Genomic DNA, 16,536 nt, shown 5'->3' with positions numbered 1-16,536 from the left:
TTAAAGCAGTTCGCCAATTTGAAATCATTTGCAAGACAGAAAGAAGACATGATTTCTTTTTGATGGACAATCTTCTTCACAAGCAGCGGTGTTCCTGTATGTCACGTGGGCTGCGCGTCAAGGTTGCCAGAGAAGTGTCAACAAGAAACTGTTTAGATTTCATAGCTTCTAGTTTCTACACTGAAGAGTAAATAATTTATGGGGAGATAATTGGTTTCAGGTACAGGAAAATTAGAGAACTTTTGATTTTTTGAATTTTGATTGAGCTATTGGTCTCCACTGCCCACGGGTTGCTGCGTCGCAGGTCAGTGTTTTGGACTTATGTAACAAATGGTCTCTTTTTGATACACTGCGTATCATTTGGTATACAGAAAGTATAGCTAGAGCCATATGTTTGTTGTCTTTGACGCTGGAACAGTTAGCCCCATGCGAGAATATTTTAGACACGCCCATGACGTGAGCAGAGGTGCATGCAGATTAATTGTGACACCTACCGGTATAATTCATGAATCACATTTCACATACAGGAGCCGGAAAAAAAGTTTAGTCATAATCTCTGTTGGCAAGTGCGTGGGTCGCTTTGACCTTTGTGCATGCATTAAAACTGCTCATTGGGACAAGCTGATATCAGGGTGCATTCAGTCCATAAGTGCTTTATATTTAATATATATATATATATATATATATATATATATATATATATATATATATATATATATATATATATATATATATATATATATAATATTCTTCGAAATCTGTTATTGAAAATTGCTTGTTGTATAGTGTGTGTTTTATTTTTTCATGATTGCTACTTGAAGAATTGAATTATTTTATTGTATAAAGGGAAAGTTCTGTAATATCTTCCCCTATACAAGGATGCTAGACATCAAATTGAATCTTCTTCATCAGACTGTCACACAGACTAACAACTCAAAATATCTAGGTGTAATAATAAATTAAAAGTTATCATAGAATCCCCATATTGATGAAAGTATTAGAAATCAAACAAAGCATAAGGGCTTTTTAAAAGAAATGTTTACAAATCAAACAACAACATAAATCTAAAATGCTATTTAACTTTAATTAGGCCAATATTAGAATATGCACCCTCTGTTTGGGATCCCTCAACTTAAACATAAAGAAATAAGAACAAATACATAATAGAGCTGTGAGATTTATAACAAACGAATAATCAATTTGAATAGAGTAGCACCATTAGTAAAATCACTAAACTTAGAGACACTTCAGGACAGAAAGATAAAAAGTAAAGTAGCTCTAATACATAAAACATTGAACCATAATTAACAAATAGAAAACAAAAACAATTAAAATACTCTGACACAAAGATAGAGGCACATTTCTTATTCAATACGCTAGAACAAATTCGTACAAGTGCTCCTTCTTCCGTAGTGCCATTAGAGACTGGAATGGGTTGCCTGAATCAGCCAGGAAAACCAGTGACTTAGCAGAGTTTAAGTCATTGATTAGTATGCATGACTAGATTGACACATGAAATATGTTGGACTTAATTATCTTCTTTTTTTGAAGTACTGTCTGCAATATATAAGATAAGATAAGACTGTACTTCTGGGGATAACTTAATGCACTAAATTCCATTGTTATTATTTGTTATAGTATATATTTAAGGTTGTTTGGTGGGAAATTTGATACTCAGAGCGCCTCATGATCTGTTCGTTTTTCATTTTGCAAACGATGTTTCGCTGGTGACAGCTCTCTTGAGTCTACTGTGCCGCGACTGTGTTTTGATCAGCGAGAACTCTTTTTTTAAAAAAACTAAATTCTTACTTTATGTTCAAATAAAATCAGTTCGGATCCAGGCTTTCATCGGATACGGATCGTATTAAATTGGATCAGATCGGATTAAATAGGATTTGATTGAATTGAATTGGATATTCATTGAAAACCAATTGGCCAGTATGGGGATCGAGTCCATGACACCCGCGTTACTTGCATGACACTCTGTCAACTTTGCTGACACTTTCTGGAATTAGAGACTTTCACCCAGTTTCCCTTTACCCACGAGGAGAGTGTGAGTAATTAGTAGGAACTGAATAAATGTAGTCAATTAAATTTTTTTTCTGCATATTTTTGTATTCTACAGGGAGCAAACCCGCAATGTGTTGATCAAATCTCAACATTTTAAAGAATGAATGTTGAGCTGGTGAATAGGATAGAACATCACATTTTTGTTTGTGTATTTTTCTTTGTTCGGTTTGTTCCCAAGTATAGGACACTGACACACACACACAAAGAGATCTATGTGTCTTCTTATAAGACATCGCTCACTACAGTGTGGCTATCAAATTAAAGTATACTCTATGTTGCACCAGTGAATCTTACAGTTTTTGTTTTAAAACAGTACAAGAATCAAATCTAGTACGTTCTCATTAGCAAGTATTGTCAATGGTTTGAATATTGCGTCGTAGCCCGGGGTGTCACTAAAGAATAAGCGCTTAACGTCCATTCGTCTTAATAGAATGGGTCTCAAATCACCCACCCAACAACGAAGTCCAGCCATTAGTCTGCCCGTGCGGACTTACATACGACGACCGGCCAAGCAGTTTTGATAAGTAACTAAGTGAAGGCGGATACTTCTCTACTATCGGGAGCCTCAGACAATGGGAACTTGTCATCCTAGACCTAGAGGCTAATTTTATAGTTGAGGGTTTCCCTGATTTCAAACTTCCTCAGCAGTGTGATACTTCAGGAGTCAGCTTTGAATCTGGTCTGGAGCGCTTTAGGATTTGAGACTTTTACCTTTAATATCCCATCTGGCAAGACCAGCATCTGTGTTGGTAGAAAAACAAGTCCAGTAACTGAGTTGGTACAAAGACAAGTCCAGTAACTTAGTTTGTACAAAATATAGATGGACATTCTTTTGGACCTCACCAACAAGGTCAAGAGAGGTCGCATAAGTTACCAATGATCTTTTTATATAAGGCTGACACCTTGGTATTGCTGAGGAGAGGCTGGGTCAGTTGGTCGTCTGGACATTTCATTGTCTCTTGAGACTTAAAACTTGGATCCACCCCACGATTAATTTCTAACGGATGGCATGTCCCGCAAACCTCACGACATGTCCCGCAAACCTCATGACATGTCCCGCAAACCTCATGACATGTCCCGCAAACTTCCTGCTGCGCTCGGTCACATCATTTAGTGGTCGAGCTAGGATTTCTTTGTGACCCGATCTCCTTTATCGACTTGTAAACTTTGTCTTAGTATGTAGGCCTATCGGTCGCGGTTGGGATGGCTATTGTGTTATCTAGGTGTATTTGGTTGTTCGTCTCAAGACCAGTAACTTGGAAGGAGAGCCATGTATATTATCAATAAGCCTGCTGGAGATTGTCATAATACTAATTGTTAATTGGAGGCTGCACTCAGAAACTTGAAATAAAGATGTAACAAAACAAGTTATGTTCAAAATTTTTATTTGATACTTTAAAAAAAAAAGCACCCAAGGAAATAATATAAAGTGAAAAACAATAACTTTATAAAGTGCATAGTGAGACATCCATGAAAGTTCGGTTAAATAAAAAAAAAGCCTTCTCTTAATGACGACTATTACGCCATGTTGAGCCAGCCACCAGCAACTGTGACGCACCAGTGTGTAAGTAGCCTAACACATATGAGAACTATAAAAGAAAGTATGACCGTGAAGGCCTGGTGAGAGTGCAACACACACACACAAAAAAGGTGGAGAAGGTGTATTTGTATTGCATGCATCGAACTTATTCGATTCAACTGGCTATTTATTCAACTCGCTATTGATTCAACTCGCTATTGATTCAACTCGGTATTGATTCAACTCGCTATTGATTCAACTCGGTATTGATTCAACTCGGTATTGATTCAACTCGCTATTGATTCAACTCGGTATTGATTCAACTCGCTATTGATTCGACTTGCTATTGATTCAACTCGCTATTGATTCGACTTGCTATTGATTCGACTTGCTATTGATTCAACTCGGTATTGATTCAACTCGCTATTGATTCGACTTGCTATTGATTCAACTCGGTATTGATTCGACTTGCTATTGATTCAACTCGCTATTGATTCGACTTGCTATTGATTCGACTTGCTATTGATTCAACTCGGTATTGATTCGACTTGCTATTGATTCGACTTGCTATTGATTCAACTCGCTATTGATTCGACTTGCTATTGATTCAACTCGGTATTGATTCAACTTGCTATTGATTCAACTCGCTATTGATTCAACTCGCTATTGATTCGACTTGCTATTGATTCAACTTGCTATTGATTCAACTCGCTATTGATTCGACTTGCTATTGATTCAACTCGCTATTGATTCGACTTGCTATTGATTCAACTCGGTATTGATTCAACTTGCTATTGATTCAACTCGCTATTGATTCAACTCGGTATTGATTCAACTCGGTATTGATTCAACTCGCTATTGATTCGACTTGCTATTGATTCAACTCGGTATTGATTCGACTTGCTATTGATTCAACTCGCTATTGATTCGAATTGCTATTGATTCAACTCGGTATTGATTCAACTTGCTATTGATTCAACTTGCTATTGATTCGACTTGCTATTGATTCAACTCGCTATTGATTCGACTTGCTATTGATTCAACTCGGTATTGATTCAACTTGCTATTGATTCAACTTGCTATTGATTCAACTTGCTATTGATTCGACTTGCTATTGATTCAACTCGGTATTGATTCGACTTGCTATTGATTCAACTCGGTATTGATTCAACTCGGTATTGATTCGACTTGCTATTGATTCAACTCGGTATTGATTCAACTCGGTATTGATTCGACTTGCTATTGATTCAACTCGGTATTGATTCGACTTGCTATTGATTCAACTCGGTATTGATTCAACTCGGTATTGATTCAACTTGCTATTGATTCAACTTGCTATTGATTCGACTTGCTATTGATTCAACTCGCTATTGATTCGACTTGCTATTGATTCAACTCGGTATTGATTCAACTTGCTATTGATTCAACTTGCTATTGATTCAACTTGCTATTGATTCGACTTGCTATTGATTCAACTCGGTATTGATTCGACTTGCTATTGATTCAACTCGGTATTGATTCAACTCGGTATTGATTCGACTTGCTATTGATTCAACTCGGTATTGATTCAACTCGGTATTGATTCGACTTGCTATTGATTCAACTCGGTATTGATTCGACTTGCTATTGATTCAACTCGGTATTGATTCAACTCGGTATTGATTCGACTTGCTATTGATTCAACTCGGTATTGATTCAACTCGGTATTGATTCAACTCGGTATTGATTCAACTCGGTATTGATTCGACTTGCTATTGATTCGACTTGCTATTGATTCAACTCGCTATTGATTCGACTTGCTATTGATTCAACTCGGTATTGATTCAACTTGCTATTGATTCAACTCGCTATTGATTCAACTCGCTATTGATTCGACTTGCTATTGATTCAACTCGGTATTGATTCCACTTGCTATTGATTCAACTCGCTATTGATTCAACTCGCTATTGATTCGACTTGCTATTGATTCAACTTGCTATTGATTCAACTCGCTATTGATTCGACTTGCTATTGATTCAACTCGCTATTGATTCGACTTGCTATTGATTCAACTCGGTATTGATTCAACTTGCTATTGATTCAACTCGCTATTGATTCAACTCGGTATTGATTCAACTCGGTATTGATTCAACTCGCTATTGATTCGACTTGCTATTGATTCGACTTGCTATTGATTCGACTTGCTATTGATTCGACTTGCTATTGATTCAACTCGGTATTGATTCGACTTGCTATTGATTCAACTCGCTATTGATTCGACTTGCTATTGATTCAACTCGGTATTGATTCGACTTGCTATTGATTCAACTCGGTATTGATTCGACTTGCTATTGATTCAACTCGGTATTGATTCGACTTGCTATTGATTCAACTCGGTATTGATTCGACTTGCTATTGATTCGACTTGCTATTGATTCAACTTGCTATTGATTCAACTCGGTATTGATTCAACTCGGTATTGATTCAACTCGCTATTGATTCGACTTGCTATTGATTCAACTTGCTATTGATTCAACTTGCTATTGATTCAACTCGGTATTGATTCAACTCGGTATTGATTCGACTTGCTATTGATTCGACTTGCTATTGATTCAACTCGGTATTGATTCGACTTGCTATTGATTCGACTTGCTATTGATTCAACTCGCTATTGATTCAACTCGCTATTGATTCGACTTGCTATTGATTCAACTCGGTATTGATTCAACTTGCTATTGATTCAACTCGCTATTGATTCAACTCGCTATTGATTCAACTCGCTATTGATTCAACTCGGTATTGATTCGACTTGCTATTGATTCAACTCGCTATTGATTCAACTCGGTATTGATTCAACTCGGTATTGATTCGACTTGCTATTGATTCGACTTGCTATTGATTCAACTCGCTATTGATTCGACTTGCTATTGATTCGACTTGCTATTGATTCAACTCGCTATTGATTCGACTTGCTATTGATTCAACTCGGTATTGATTCGACTTGCTATTGATTCAACTCGCTATTGATTCAACTTGCTATTGATTCAACTCGGTATTGATTCAACTTGCTATTGATTCAACTCGCTATTGATTCAACTCGGTATTGATTCAACTCGGTATTGATTCAACTCGCTATTGATTCGACTTGCTATTGATTCAACTTGCTATTGATTCAACTTGCTATTGATTCAACTCGGTATTGATTCAACTCGGTATTGATTCGACTTGCTATTGATTCGACTTGCTATTGATTCAACTCGGTATTGATTCGACTTGCTATTGATTCGACTTGCTATTGATTCAACTCGCTATTGATTCGACTTGCTATTGATTCAACTCGGTATTGATTCGACTTGCTATTGATTCAACTCGCTATTGATTCAACTTGCTATTGATTCAACTCGCTATTGATTCGACTTGCTATTGATTCAACTCGCTATTGATTCGACTTGCTATTGATTCAACTCGCTATTGATTCAACTCGGTATTGATTCGACTTGCTATTGATTCGACTTGCTATTGATTCAACTCGGTATTGATTCGACTTGCTATTGATTCGACTTGCTATTGATTCAACTTGCTATTGATTCAACTCGCTATTGATTCGACTTGCTATTGATTCAACTCGGTATTGATTCGACTTGCTATTGATTCAACTCGCTATTGATTCAACTCGGTATTGATTCAACTCGGTATTGATTCAACTCGCTATTGATTCGACTCGCTATTGATTCAACTCGGTATTGATTCAACTCGGTATTGATTCAACTCGGTATTGATTCAACTCGCTATTGATTCAACTCGCTATTGATTCAACTCGGTATTGATTCGACTTGCTATTGATTCAACTCGCTATTGATTCAACTCGGTATTGATTCAACTCGGTATTGATTCAACTCGGTATTGATTCAACTCGGTATTGATTCAACTCGGTATTGATTCAACTCGCTATTGATTCGACTCGCTATTGATTCGACTCGCTATTGATTCAACTCGCTATTGATTCAACTCGGTATTGATTCAACTTGCTATTGATTCAACTCGCTATTGATTCAACTCGCTATTGATTCAACTCGATATTGATTCAACTCGCTATTGATTCAACTCGCTATTTTCGTAATGTGGGGAGAGAAATGCGCATCATTTAAAAACAAAAATAAGTCAAAGGGAAGGTTGTAGGAGTGTTGTTAAAAATGGAGGTATTTGTTTTAAAGTACACAAATATGTCAAAATCCTTTGGCTTTCAATGTAACATAGAAACAACAAGTCCAGACAATGAGTCTGAATCAATGAAAACAAAATAGATTACAAGATATAAATAGAATGTTTCATGTACGTTCCAGGGCTGAAATTGAAAAAAAGGTCAGAGTTAAGGTCAGAGTTTGGATCAGAGATAAGGTTGAGGGGTTCAGTGACCCTCTATATATACAGGAAAGGCTTTTAAAATTCTAGAAAAATGAAATACAATCACGCGAAAAAAGCATTCAACTTCCCTTTCTTCTTTGTTTAAACTAAGTCAAAACGTAACTAGCCAATGAATGAACAGTATACAAATATGTCAAGGTCATTGGCTTACTCTATTACAGACAAGAATATCTTTTACATATCTTTTAAGAACTCGAAATGTTTTGTAATCCTTAGTCTGAGCTCTTTACAAATCAACATGTGCCTGTAGTTGGAATATTCTTGAACTAGGTCTGCTTTTGAAGTTAATTCTTCTTGTTCTAAGTTGATTACTGTCACGTGGTGTACGCGTCAATGTTACATTTAGAAAATATAGGTAATATGGTATGTTACACATGTTATTATAGTAGTTTTTTAGTTACTCCACAGAAAGTAAAAATCTAAGGGAGATAATTATAAATGAATTTCAAATTTTGTATTCTGTTAACAGAAGGCTCGATAACAGTCGGTTTAGGAACACTATAAATAGAAGAGATAAGCTTCTTTCAGGGGGAGACTAACAGATAGTTGAATAAATTTCAAGCTTTATGTTAAGTCTACTTCTGTAAATGTATTATTGATTCTGAAATATATTATGCATTATGTGCTACTAGATGAAGTACAGTGTGTTTTATGATATCAACTTGGACAATTAAATTTCAAAAAGAGAGGCTTGTTGGTTCTTCATCAATACCAGAATCTCCGGCATACGGTTGGATATCGGGCAATCCTATTTAACATCAGAAAATTATAAATATAATGACAGACTCTACGTAATTGTAATAATAGCGGTTACATATTTTCTATTAAAATAAAAACATTCTCTTTTATTTTTTTAAAAAAGTAAATTACAGAGCTTACTTAAAATTAATCGACTTTTGTTAAAAAATGTTTGCAATTAGATCTTGATTTTAATCAAAGATTAAAATGATGCAGTATCATGCTCAGAAGCATTTTAGCGTGACGTCAGTGCATTGCGTGTAACACTTCTGATACGCTGCGTAAAACAAGGCGTACACACGGTACGGGTACATCGATATGTTTGTTGTCTTTGATGCCGGAACAGTTTGCCCCATGCAAGAATGTTTCAGACACGCCCATGACGCGAGCAGAGGCGTATTGCAGATTTAATTTTATTTTGACACCTTCCGATATAATTCGTGGCTCACATTTCAAACGCATAGAGAAGAAAAAAAAAGTTTAGTTTTAAACTCTGACGGCAAGTGCTTGGGTCATTCTGACCTTTGTGCATACATTGAAACTGCTCATTTTGTGAATTCTTGTTTTTATTTTCAACACAGAAACACTGGAGTCTTTGTGTCAGTGTGTGCGCATAATAAGGAGAAGCACTCTTGAAACAAATAGTCGTTATATAAAAGTGGTGAAAAGTGCAGAGTTGGACATGGTCATGTAGACCCAGCAGTAACCTAATACTTCGCCACAGCGGACACAGACCAGGCCATTGTCTACAGAGGGTTGATTTAATGTTATTGCTTAAATACGATCGTATATACCAGAGACATAATTACAAATAAATTTTAGGCGAAATATGACAACAACGTGAAACACACATGCACACAGGCCCACACACTTACACTAGTATACACCCACACACACTAGTCTCATGATGTGTAATAAAAATAATAAATATTTGATAATACTGTCAAGGTAAAGATATGATAATTGCAATGATAAAATCAACAACGTGTTATTGTCAGTCAATAAGTCAGACGTGTTACTGTCAGTCAATAAGTCAGACATGTTACTGTCAGTCAATAAGTCAGACGTGTTACTTTCAGTCAATAAGTCAGACATGTTACTTTCAGTCAATAAGTCAGACATGTTACTTTCAGTCAATAAGTCAGACGTGTTACTTTCAGTCAATAAGTCAGACGTGTTACTTTCAGTCAATAAGTCAGACGTGTTACTTTCAGTCAATAAGTCAGACGTGTTACTGCCAGTCAATGTTTGTTTTACATGTTTCGGATGTTCCTTCAGAGTTGAAGATAGTTACTTCCTAGTCCAAACCTCCCGCAGGACGACGGGGGATGGGAGCGGACAGGGTTTGAACCCTCGACCGTCTATAAATCCGAACGACAGTCTAGCGAGCAAACCGCACGACCAGGCAGCCATCCAATAAGTCAGACGTGTTACTGCCAGTCAATAAGTCAGACGTGTTACTGCCAGTCAATACGTCAGACATGTTACTGTCTGTCAATAAGTCAGACATGTTACTGTCAGTCAATAAGTTAGGCATGTTACTGTCAGTGAATATGTTATATATACAAAGTATTTCTTCCAGAGCTACCTATCTTATCAATTAAATCCAATTATTGTTACAAAATTGTAAGTCTCAAAGTCTATATTCAACAAACAAAAATCAACATGCATATGTATGTTATTTGTTCTTTATAATGGAGAGATAATGCCTTCGTTAAGATTTGCTCAGTCAAAGGTGAACTTCATATCAGTTTTTTGTCCTGTTTTGTTTGTAAAATGTTTTACATGTTTCAGTATTGAAGATAATATACACCCTAACGCAAACCTCCTGCACAATGGCTGAGTGCGGGGTATGTCCCGTACATAGCAAGGAATGAAAGGAGAACTTTAGAGTGAGGCTGGACACCTGGTCCCGTACATAGCAAGGAATGAAAGGAGAACTTTAGAGTGAGGCTGGACACCTGGTCCCGTACATAGCAAGGAATGAAAGGAGAACTTTACTTTCGAGTGAGGCTGGACACCTGGTCACGTACATAGCAATGAATGAAAGGAGAACTTTACTTTAGAGTGAGGCTGGACACCTGGTCACGTACATAGCAATGAATGAAAGGAGAACTTTACTTTCGAGTGAGGCTGGACACCTGGTCACGTACTTAGCAATGAATGAAAGGAGAACTTTAGAGTGAGGCTGGACACCTGGTCCCGTACATAGCAAGGAATGAAAGGAGAACTTTAGAGTGAGGCTGGACACCTGGTCCAGTACATAGCAAAGAATGAAAGGAGAACTTTAGAGTGAGGCTGGACACCTGGTCCCGTACATAGCAAGGAATGATAGGAGAACTTTAGAGTGAGGCTGGACACCTGGTCCCGTACATAGCAATGAATGAAAGGGGAACTTTACTTTAGAGTGAGGCTGGACACCTGGTCCATTCTCTGTTGTTGTTTTGTTCTAAGAAATGATTTTTAAAAGTGAACTTGCTTAAAATATAACAGTGGCTTCATGACGAGTACCAAACCAATAAGCAAGTAATTGTCACCATTCAGTGCATGATAAAGTGAAGGCTTGTTTGATTCTTTACATTATTACCTCATTGAGTGCGTAGACACATTTCTCTCCCTTTGAGAGAGAGAGAGAGAGAGAGAGAGAGAGCAAGTCAAATGAAATATTGAAGAAATTGAAGGACATAATAGAATTTATTTATTTTTAAGGAATTTTTTGCACTTATTCTGGAGTTTGTCACGCTATTTAAATGACTTTATTTAACTATACATATATTAGTTCACGATAATTCAATCACAATACGAGACAATGCAAAGTAAGGACACCCAATAGAATTAGTATTTTTGGTTTACAAACTTAAAGACCAATGTCCCAACAGACAATTTATAGTCACAGTTTAGATAAAAATGACTATTCAAAAAAGCATAGAATAGAAATCTCCAGATATTCGGAATACAACGAATTGAGTAAAAGCAACATTGCAAAAACAATGTCACACTCTTTATTGGGTATCACATCTTGCTACAAACCGTCTGCATCTTACCCCTGTAACGCATCATAATTGAATGGCCCTAAAAATGTAAAGTAATATCTAAAATCTTTTATCGTTAAATAATGATTTAAGACTTTGCAGCATCTAACATATAGTAGGCCTTCTGTCTTAGTATAAGGTCCTATGTAGGCCTTCTGTCTTAGTATAAGGTCCTATGTAGGCCTTCTGTCTTAGTATAAGGTCCTATGTAGGCCTCCTGCCATGGTCTGCAACACTAGTGTGAAATCGTATGGAAGCCTCTTGTCTTAGTCTACATCGGTAGTATACGGCTGCATGTAGGTCTCCTGTCTTGGTCTACATCGGTAGTATACGGTTGCATGTAGGTCTCCTGTCTTGGTCTACATCGGTAGTATACGGTTGCATGTAGGTCTCCTGTCTTAGTCTACATCGGTAGTATACGGCTGCATGTAGGTCTCCTGTCTTGGTCTACATCGGTAGTATACGGCTGCATGTAGGTCTCCAGTCTTAGTCTACATCGGTAGTATACGGCTGCATGTAGGTCTCCGGTCTTGGTCTACATCGGTAGTATACGGTTGCATGTAGGTCTCCTGTCTTGGTCTACATCGGAAGTATACGGCTGCATGTAGGTCTCCTGTCTTGGTCTACAACGCTAGTATAAAGTCGTATTGAGACCTCCTGTCTTAGTATAAAATGCTAGTATAAGGTCCTATGTAGCCCTCCTATCTTGGTCTACAACGCTAGTATAAAGTCGTATGTTTGTAAATGTTTTACATGTTTCGGATGTTCTTTCAGAGTTGAAGATAGTTATGAGTTGAAGATAGTTTACTTCCTTGTCCAAACCTCCCGCAGGACGACAGGGAAAGGAGCAGGCGGGGTTTGAACCCGGGACCATCGATAAATCCAAACGACAGTCCAGCGCGCAAACCGAACGACCAGGCACCCATAATGTCTTGGTCTAAGCTTGTATAAGGTATTATTACGAAAGACGGTTCATTAGTCCTACTAATACCATATGTACAGTAATACTGGCATCAATAACTAAACATCCGTGAATAAACTATCAGTATAATGAATGTCTATACATAAACGTACTACACTGTTAAGTTCGCAATCAATGTAAGACTAGTAAAACAGTTGTAATACTTCTCTCAATAGATGTAAGACTAGTAAAACAGTTGTAATACTTCTCTCAATAGATGTAATACACTTTAAAATGTTTTCTAATATTATAAATAATTGTAATAATGTCGATTTCATGTAGTCTAGTAGTCTAGTACCCATTTAAAACAAATATCTTATATAGCTATAACAATGATAATACTTCTCAAAGTAATACAGCAATCTTCACAAAAATGTGATGGTGTTTTAAATAAGACGCCATCGAAGTTTTAAAAAAAAATGTAATACTGTTAAAATTTTGTGGAATAAATAAAGTAAAAAAAAAACATCATATAGATTAAAATGTAAACAATTCTTTGACTAGATCATGATTATAAGAATTATTAACAGACTATTACAAATAAAATAATTAATACTAAGAGTATTTCCGACTGCTAGCTACCATTTGGTCTTCCATTATGAACATTGTTGGCTTCGTTATTCAACATCCTGTTGCCTTCGACAACTCCTCGGTGGATGTCAATTTCATCCTTGAAGGCCAGCAGGCCGAGCTGCGAGTGAGAGGCCTCATTCAGGGCCTTGGACCGGATGCAGCTGCGGTACTGCTCGCTGCTCAGTTTTGGATCGCAGACTTTCTCGTGCCAGAGGTGAAAGATGGCTGGGTCGGTGGCGCGCACCACGAAGTAGTCGCTCCGGACGAACTTCTGGTACAGGAACACGTCCTCTCCTCCCCAGCCCGTGATCTCCTCATCGAAACCTTTGATCTTCAGAAAGTCTGAGCGGTACATGCAGGTCATACCGTAGCCGAAGTCTCGCCAGAACCCCGTGTCTTTGGACAGAACCAATTGGTCCAGAAACGAAGGCATAGGCACGTCTTGGAGGGAGTAGACGATTTTGGGGTTATAGAGACTAAAGACGATTGGATAGTACACGCGCTGGCCTCGCTCTGAGTTTAACCTGCAACGTTCTAGAAAGCTATGCGTGAAGACGATATCTACATCACAAAAGAAGAGAAGAACGTCTCCGCCTCCTTTCCAGTTTAAGGCGCCGATTTGAAGCCCGCGACCTCTGGCGAAGGTGTCGTTTAGCGTTACTAGCTTCATGTGCTTGAACTTGTTGGCCTTAGCCACCTGACTCATAATATTCTTGACGTCCGTCAGGCCTTCAAAGCCGAAGTAGACCACGGTCAGATAAATCCGCTTGTCGTGCTTGATGCACACCCGGACGAACTGCTCCATGAAGAGACGAAACGTATCCACTCGCTTGGACAGCGGGAGGATCAGGTTGATCCACTCGGGCCCCGTGTTGACCAGGTGCTGCTGAACGGTCTGCGGCGGGGCGAAGGGGCGAACGACTGTGATCTTGACGTAGGAGTGCTGCCGGCTGGGCTCGTCTCTGTTGGCGAAGTACAGCTCATATTGAGACCCCGTGGCGGGATCGGTCCTGTAAATGCCTTCCACGAAATCGTCGTATGTGAAGTGGTTACCGGACCTGTCCTTGTTAAGAGACTCCATGGCGTGGTACAGAATCTCGTGGAGATCTCTCTTCTTGGAGCCAATGGGTTTCTCCACGACCCGCTTACCCAGCCCTGGCTCTACCATGTAGATCCTATTGAAGACAAACCTGTTGAACGGGATCAGTTCGTATTCAGTTTTATACGACTGTCCTCTCAGAATTTCAGCAAGGTTTAGACGCTCCTGGAAATACTTGAGGTAATCAAAGGCTCCGGAGATATTCACTGCTCCAAGATGACCTTCGCCCACTTGCTTTCCTTGAAAATTGAGGGCGTTGTCCATAAGTTTGACATTGTCGGGTTCCGCAAGGTTCGAACCAGCTTGACCTCTGACCTCGCCTTTGTTATTATTACTGTCTTCAACACCTAAGGCATGCCGGTCAATTACACCCATGTTCTCTTCCCTGTTCGCTAACATTTGGTAATGCCCCCTGTCGTCGTCTGCTGGCCTCGCGCCTTGGTTCAAGTCGTATCTCTCCGGAAAGTACCGAGCACCCAAGTTTTGTTGCTGCCTGATTAACATCTCTGGGTCTCTCGCCATCTCGTGTGACCTGTGAAATGGAACTGGATTGAGCCCGTCTATAGGGAAACGAAGATTATTGGCATGTCCATTAGAATTTAGGGACGGCTTGACGTAAACGTCCTGTATGTTGGCCGGATTTTGATTTGAACCCTGACCTCTGTCTTGTAAATTAGGATTATTGGATTGTTGCAGGCCAGCAGTAAGATTCTTGACCTCATTCTGAACCTGAAAGAAAAAAAGTAAATTAAATATTAAAAAAATGTATTAAGAGTGAGCAGGATAATATAATTGTAGAAAGCATAATTATAAGATTTATAATATTTATTACTGAATAGATACATTCAATTTTTAAAAGAGAAAAAAATATAAGATAATATAAGTAATAATAATAATAATAAGGAGGAACTTTGTTTTACAATTGTGCTTTAGACCTTGCCCCCGAAGTAACACAGAACTGTAAGTAGAAGATAAAAACACAAGAAAACATGAACAAACAAACTGTACAGACGTCTAGAAGGTTCTAAAACCGGATGTCCTTGAACTGACGTGTAACATTTACACCAGGACTTAGGCTTTTGTTTCCACTGAGATACGAATTGAATAGAGGTGATGTAAAAACAAACAAAAACAACAATACCTCCAATATACCTCCAATATACCTCCAATTTACTTCCAATATACCTCCAATTTACCTCCAATATACCTCCAATATACCTCCAATATACCTCCAATATAGATCCAATATACCTCCAATATACCTTTAATATACCTCCATTATAGCTCTAATATACCTCCAATATACCTCCAATATACCTCCATTATAGCTCAAATATACCTCCAATATAGCTCCAATATACCTCCAATATAGCTCCAATATAGCTTCAATATGCTAGTTAGAGCGATTATATTTTCTTAATAGCTAATGAATGTTAGATTTACAAAATATGGGAAAAAAACAACACCGCCCCCCCCCCAAAGAATGAAGTTAAAGCGAATGTATACATTTCCAAGACTTAAATAATATTCTAATAAGTGGCCTTTAGGCCTAGACCGTCTTCTAAGTCAAGATCTAAAGGCCAATCATTAGAATATTATAAAGAGTAGTAGCCTAGATCTATACATTCGCTTAACCAGGATGTTTTCTCATGAGGGGGAGGGGGATACAAAAAAGTTCCTTTATTGAATTATTTAGTACTTAGAATAGCAAAGTAATCGCACAATAAGGTGTGTAAAGGAGATATTGTCTTGTTTTAAAAGTATTTTAAAATGTTTTTCTTGTTTAGTGTCATGTCATAGAGAACGTTGTGCTTGTGAAATTGACCAAAGGGTAGGGCTATGAAGAAGAGACTGGACATTCATCAACACCTTTGTGTGTAGTCAAACTATCAATGGTATGGCCTCCTTCAGTCACACGACTATAGATCATCTCATGGAAATGAGATGAATTCCTGGTCATTAGCTGTGGTCGGAACGATTTCGCTCACACATCAGTTCCCCTCGCAGCTGATGGAGCTGCAAGTTTGGGGTCAGACTCTGCAGGATGTAGCACTGAGTGCTGCATACTGCCTAAGGGTCGCTGGCTCCTGATTTCCCCCCAGATTGACTCCCGAAGCCTTTGCCATGATTGGGTACAGCT

At 38.2% G+C, this 16,536-nt stretch overlaps 2 protein-coding genes across 10 annotated transcripts in view; one reads left to right on the top strand and one right to left on the bottom strand.

Annotated features, from left to right (window-relative positions):
* Positions 1 to 9,451, top strand: part of LOC106055865 (uncharacterized) — a 133,379-nt gene extending 123,928 nt beyond the window's left edge. For 3 of the 4 annotated variants that reach the window (XR_008776467.1, XR_008776468.1, XR_008776469.1), the window contains exons 35-36: positions 2,126 to 2,185; positions 9,313 to 9,451. The gene's annotated coding sequence lies outside the window, so the exon portion shown is untranslated. The remainder of the gene's footprint in view (positions 1 to 2,125; positions 2,186 to 9,312) is intronic. The other variant, XM_056019591.1, reaches the window with a different exon arrangement.
* The window catches only part of LOC106055870 (chondroitin sulfate N-acetylgalactosaminyltransferase 1-like), a 44,012-nt gene continuing 36,794 nt past the window's right edge, over positions 9,319 to 16,536 (bottom strand). For 4 of the 6 annotated variants that reach the window (XM_056019594.1, XM_056019593.1, XM_056019592.1 and 1 more), the window contains one exon: positions 9,319 to 15,125. In XM_056019594.1, the coding sequence (XP_055875569.1) occupies positions 13,299 to 15,125 (1,827 nt within the window). In that variant the 3' untranslated portion in view covers positions 9,319 to 13,298. The remainder of the gene's footprint in view (positions 15,126 to 16,536) is intronic. The other 2 variants (XR_008776471.1, XR_008776470.1) reach the window with 2 other exon arrangements.

This window comes from Biomphalaria glabrata, chromosome 2 (genome assembly GCF_947242115.1).
Source record: "Biomphalaria glabrata chromosome 2, xgBioGlab47.1, whole genome shotgun sequence".
In the NCBI taxonomy this organism is placed as follows: Eukaryota; Metazoa; Mollusca; class Gastropoda; family Planorbidae; genus Biomphalaria; species Biomphalaria glabrata.
The sequence above is the reverse complement of the archived record's forward strand: the minus strand, read 5'-3'. Positions and strand labels throughout refer to the sequence as shown.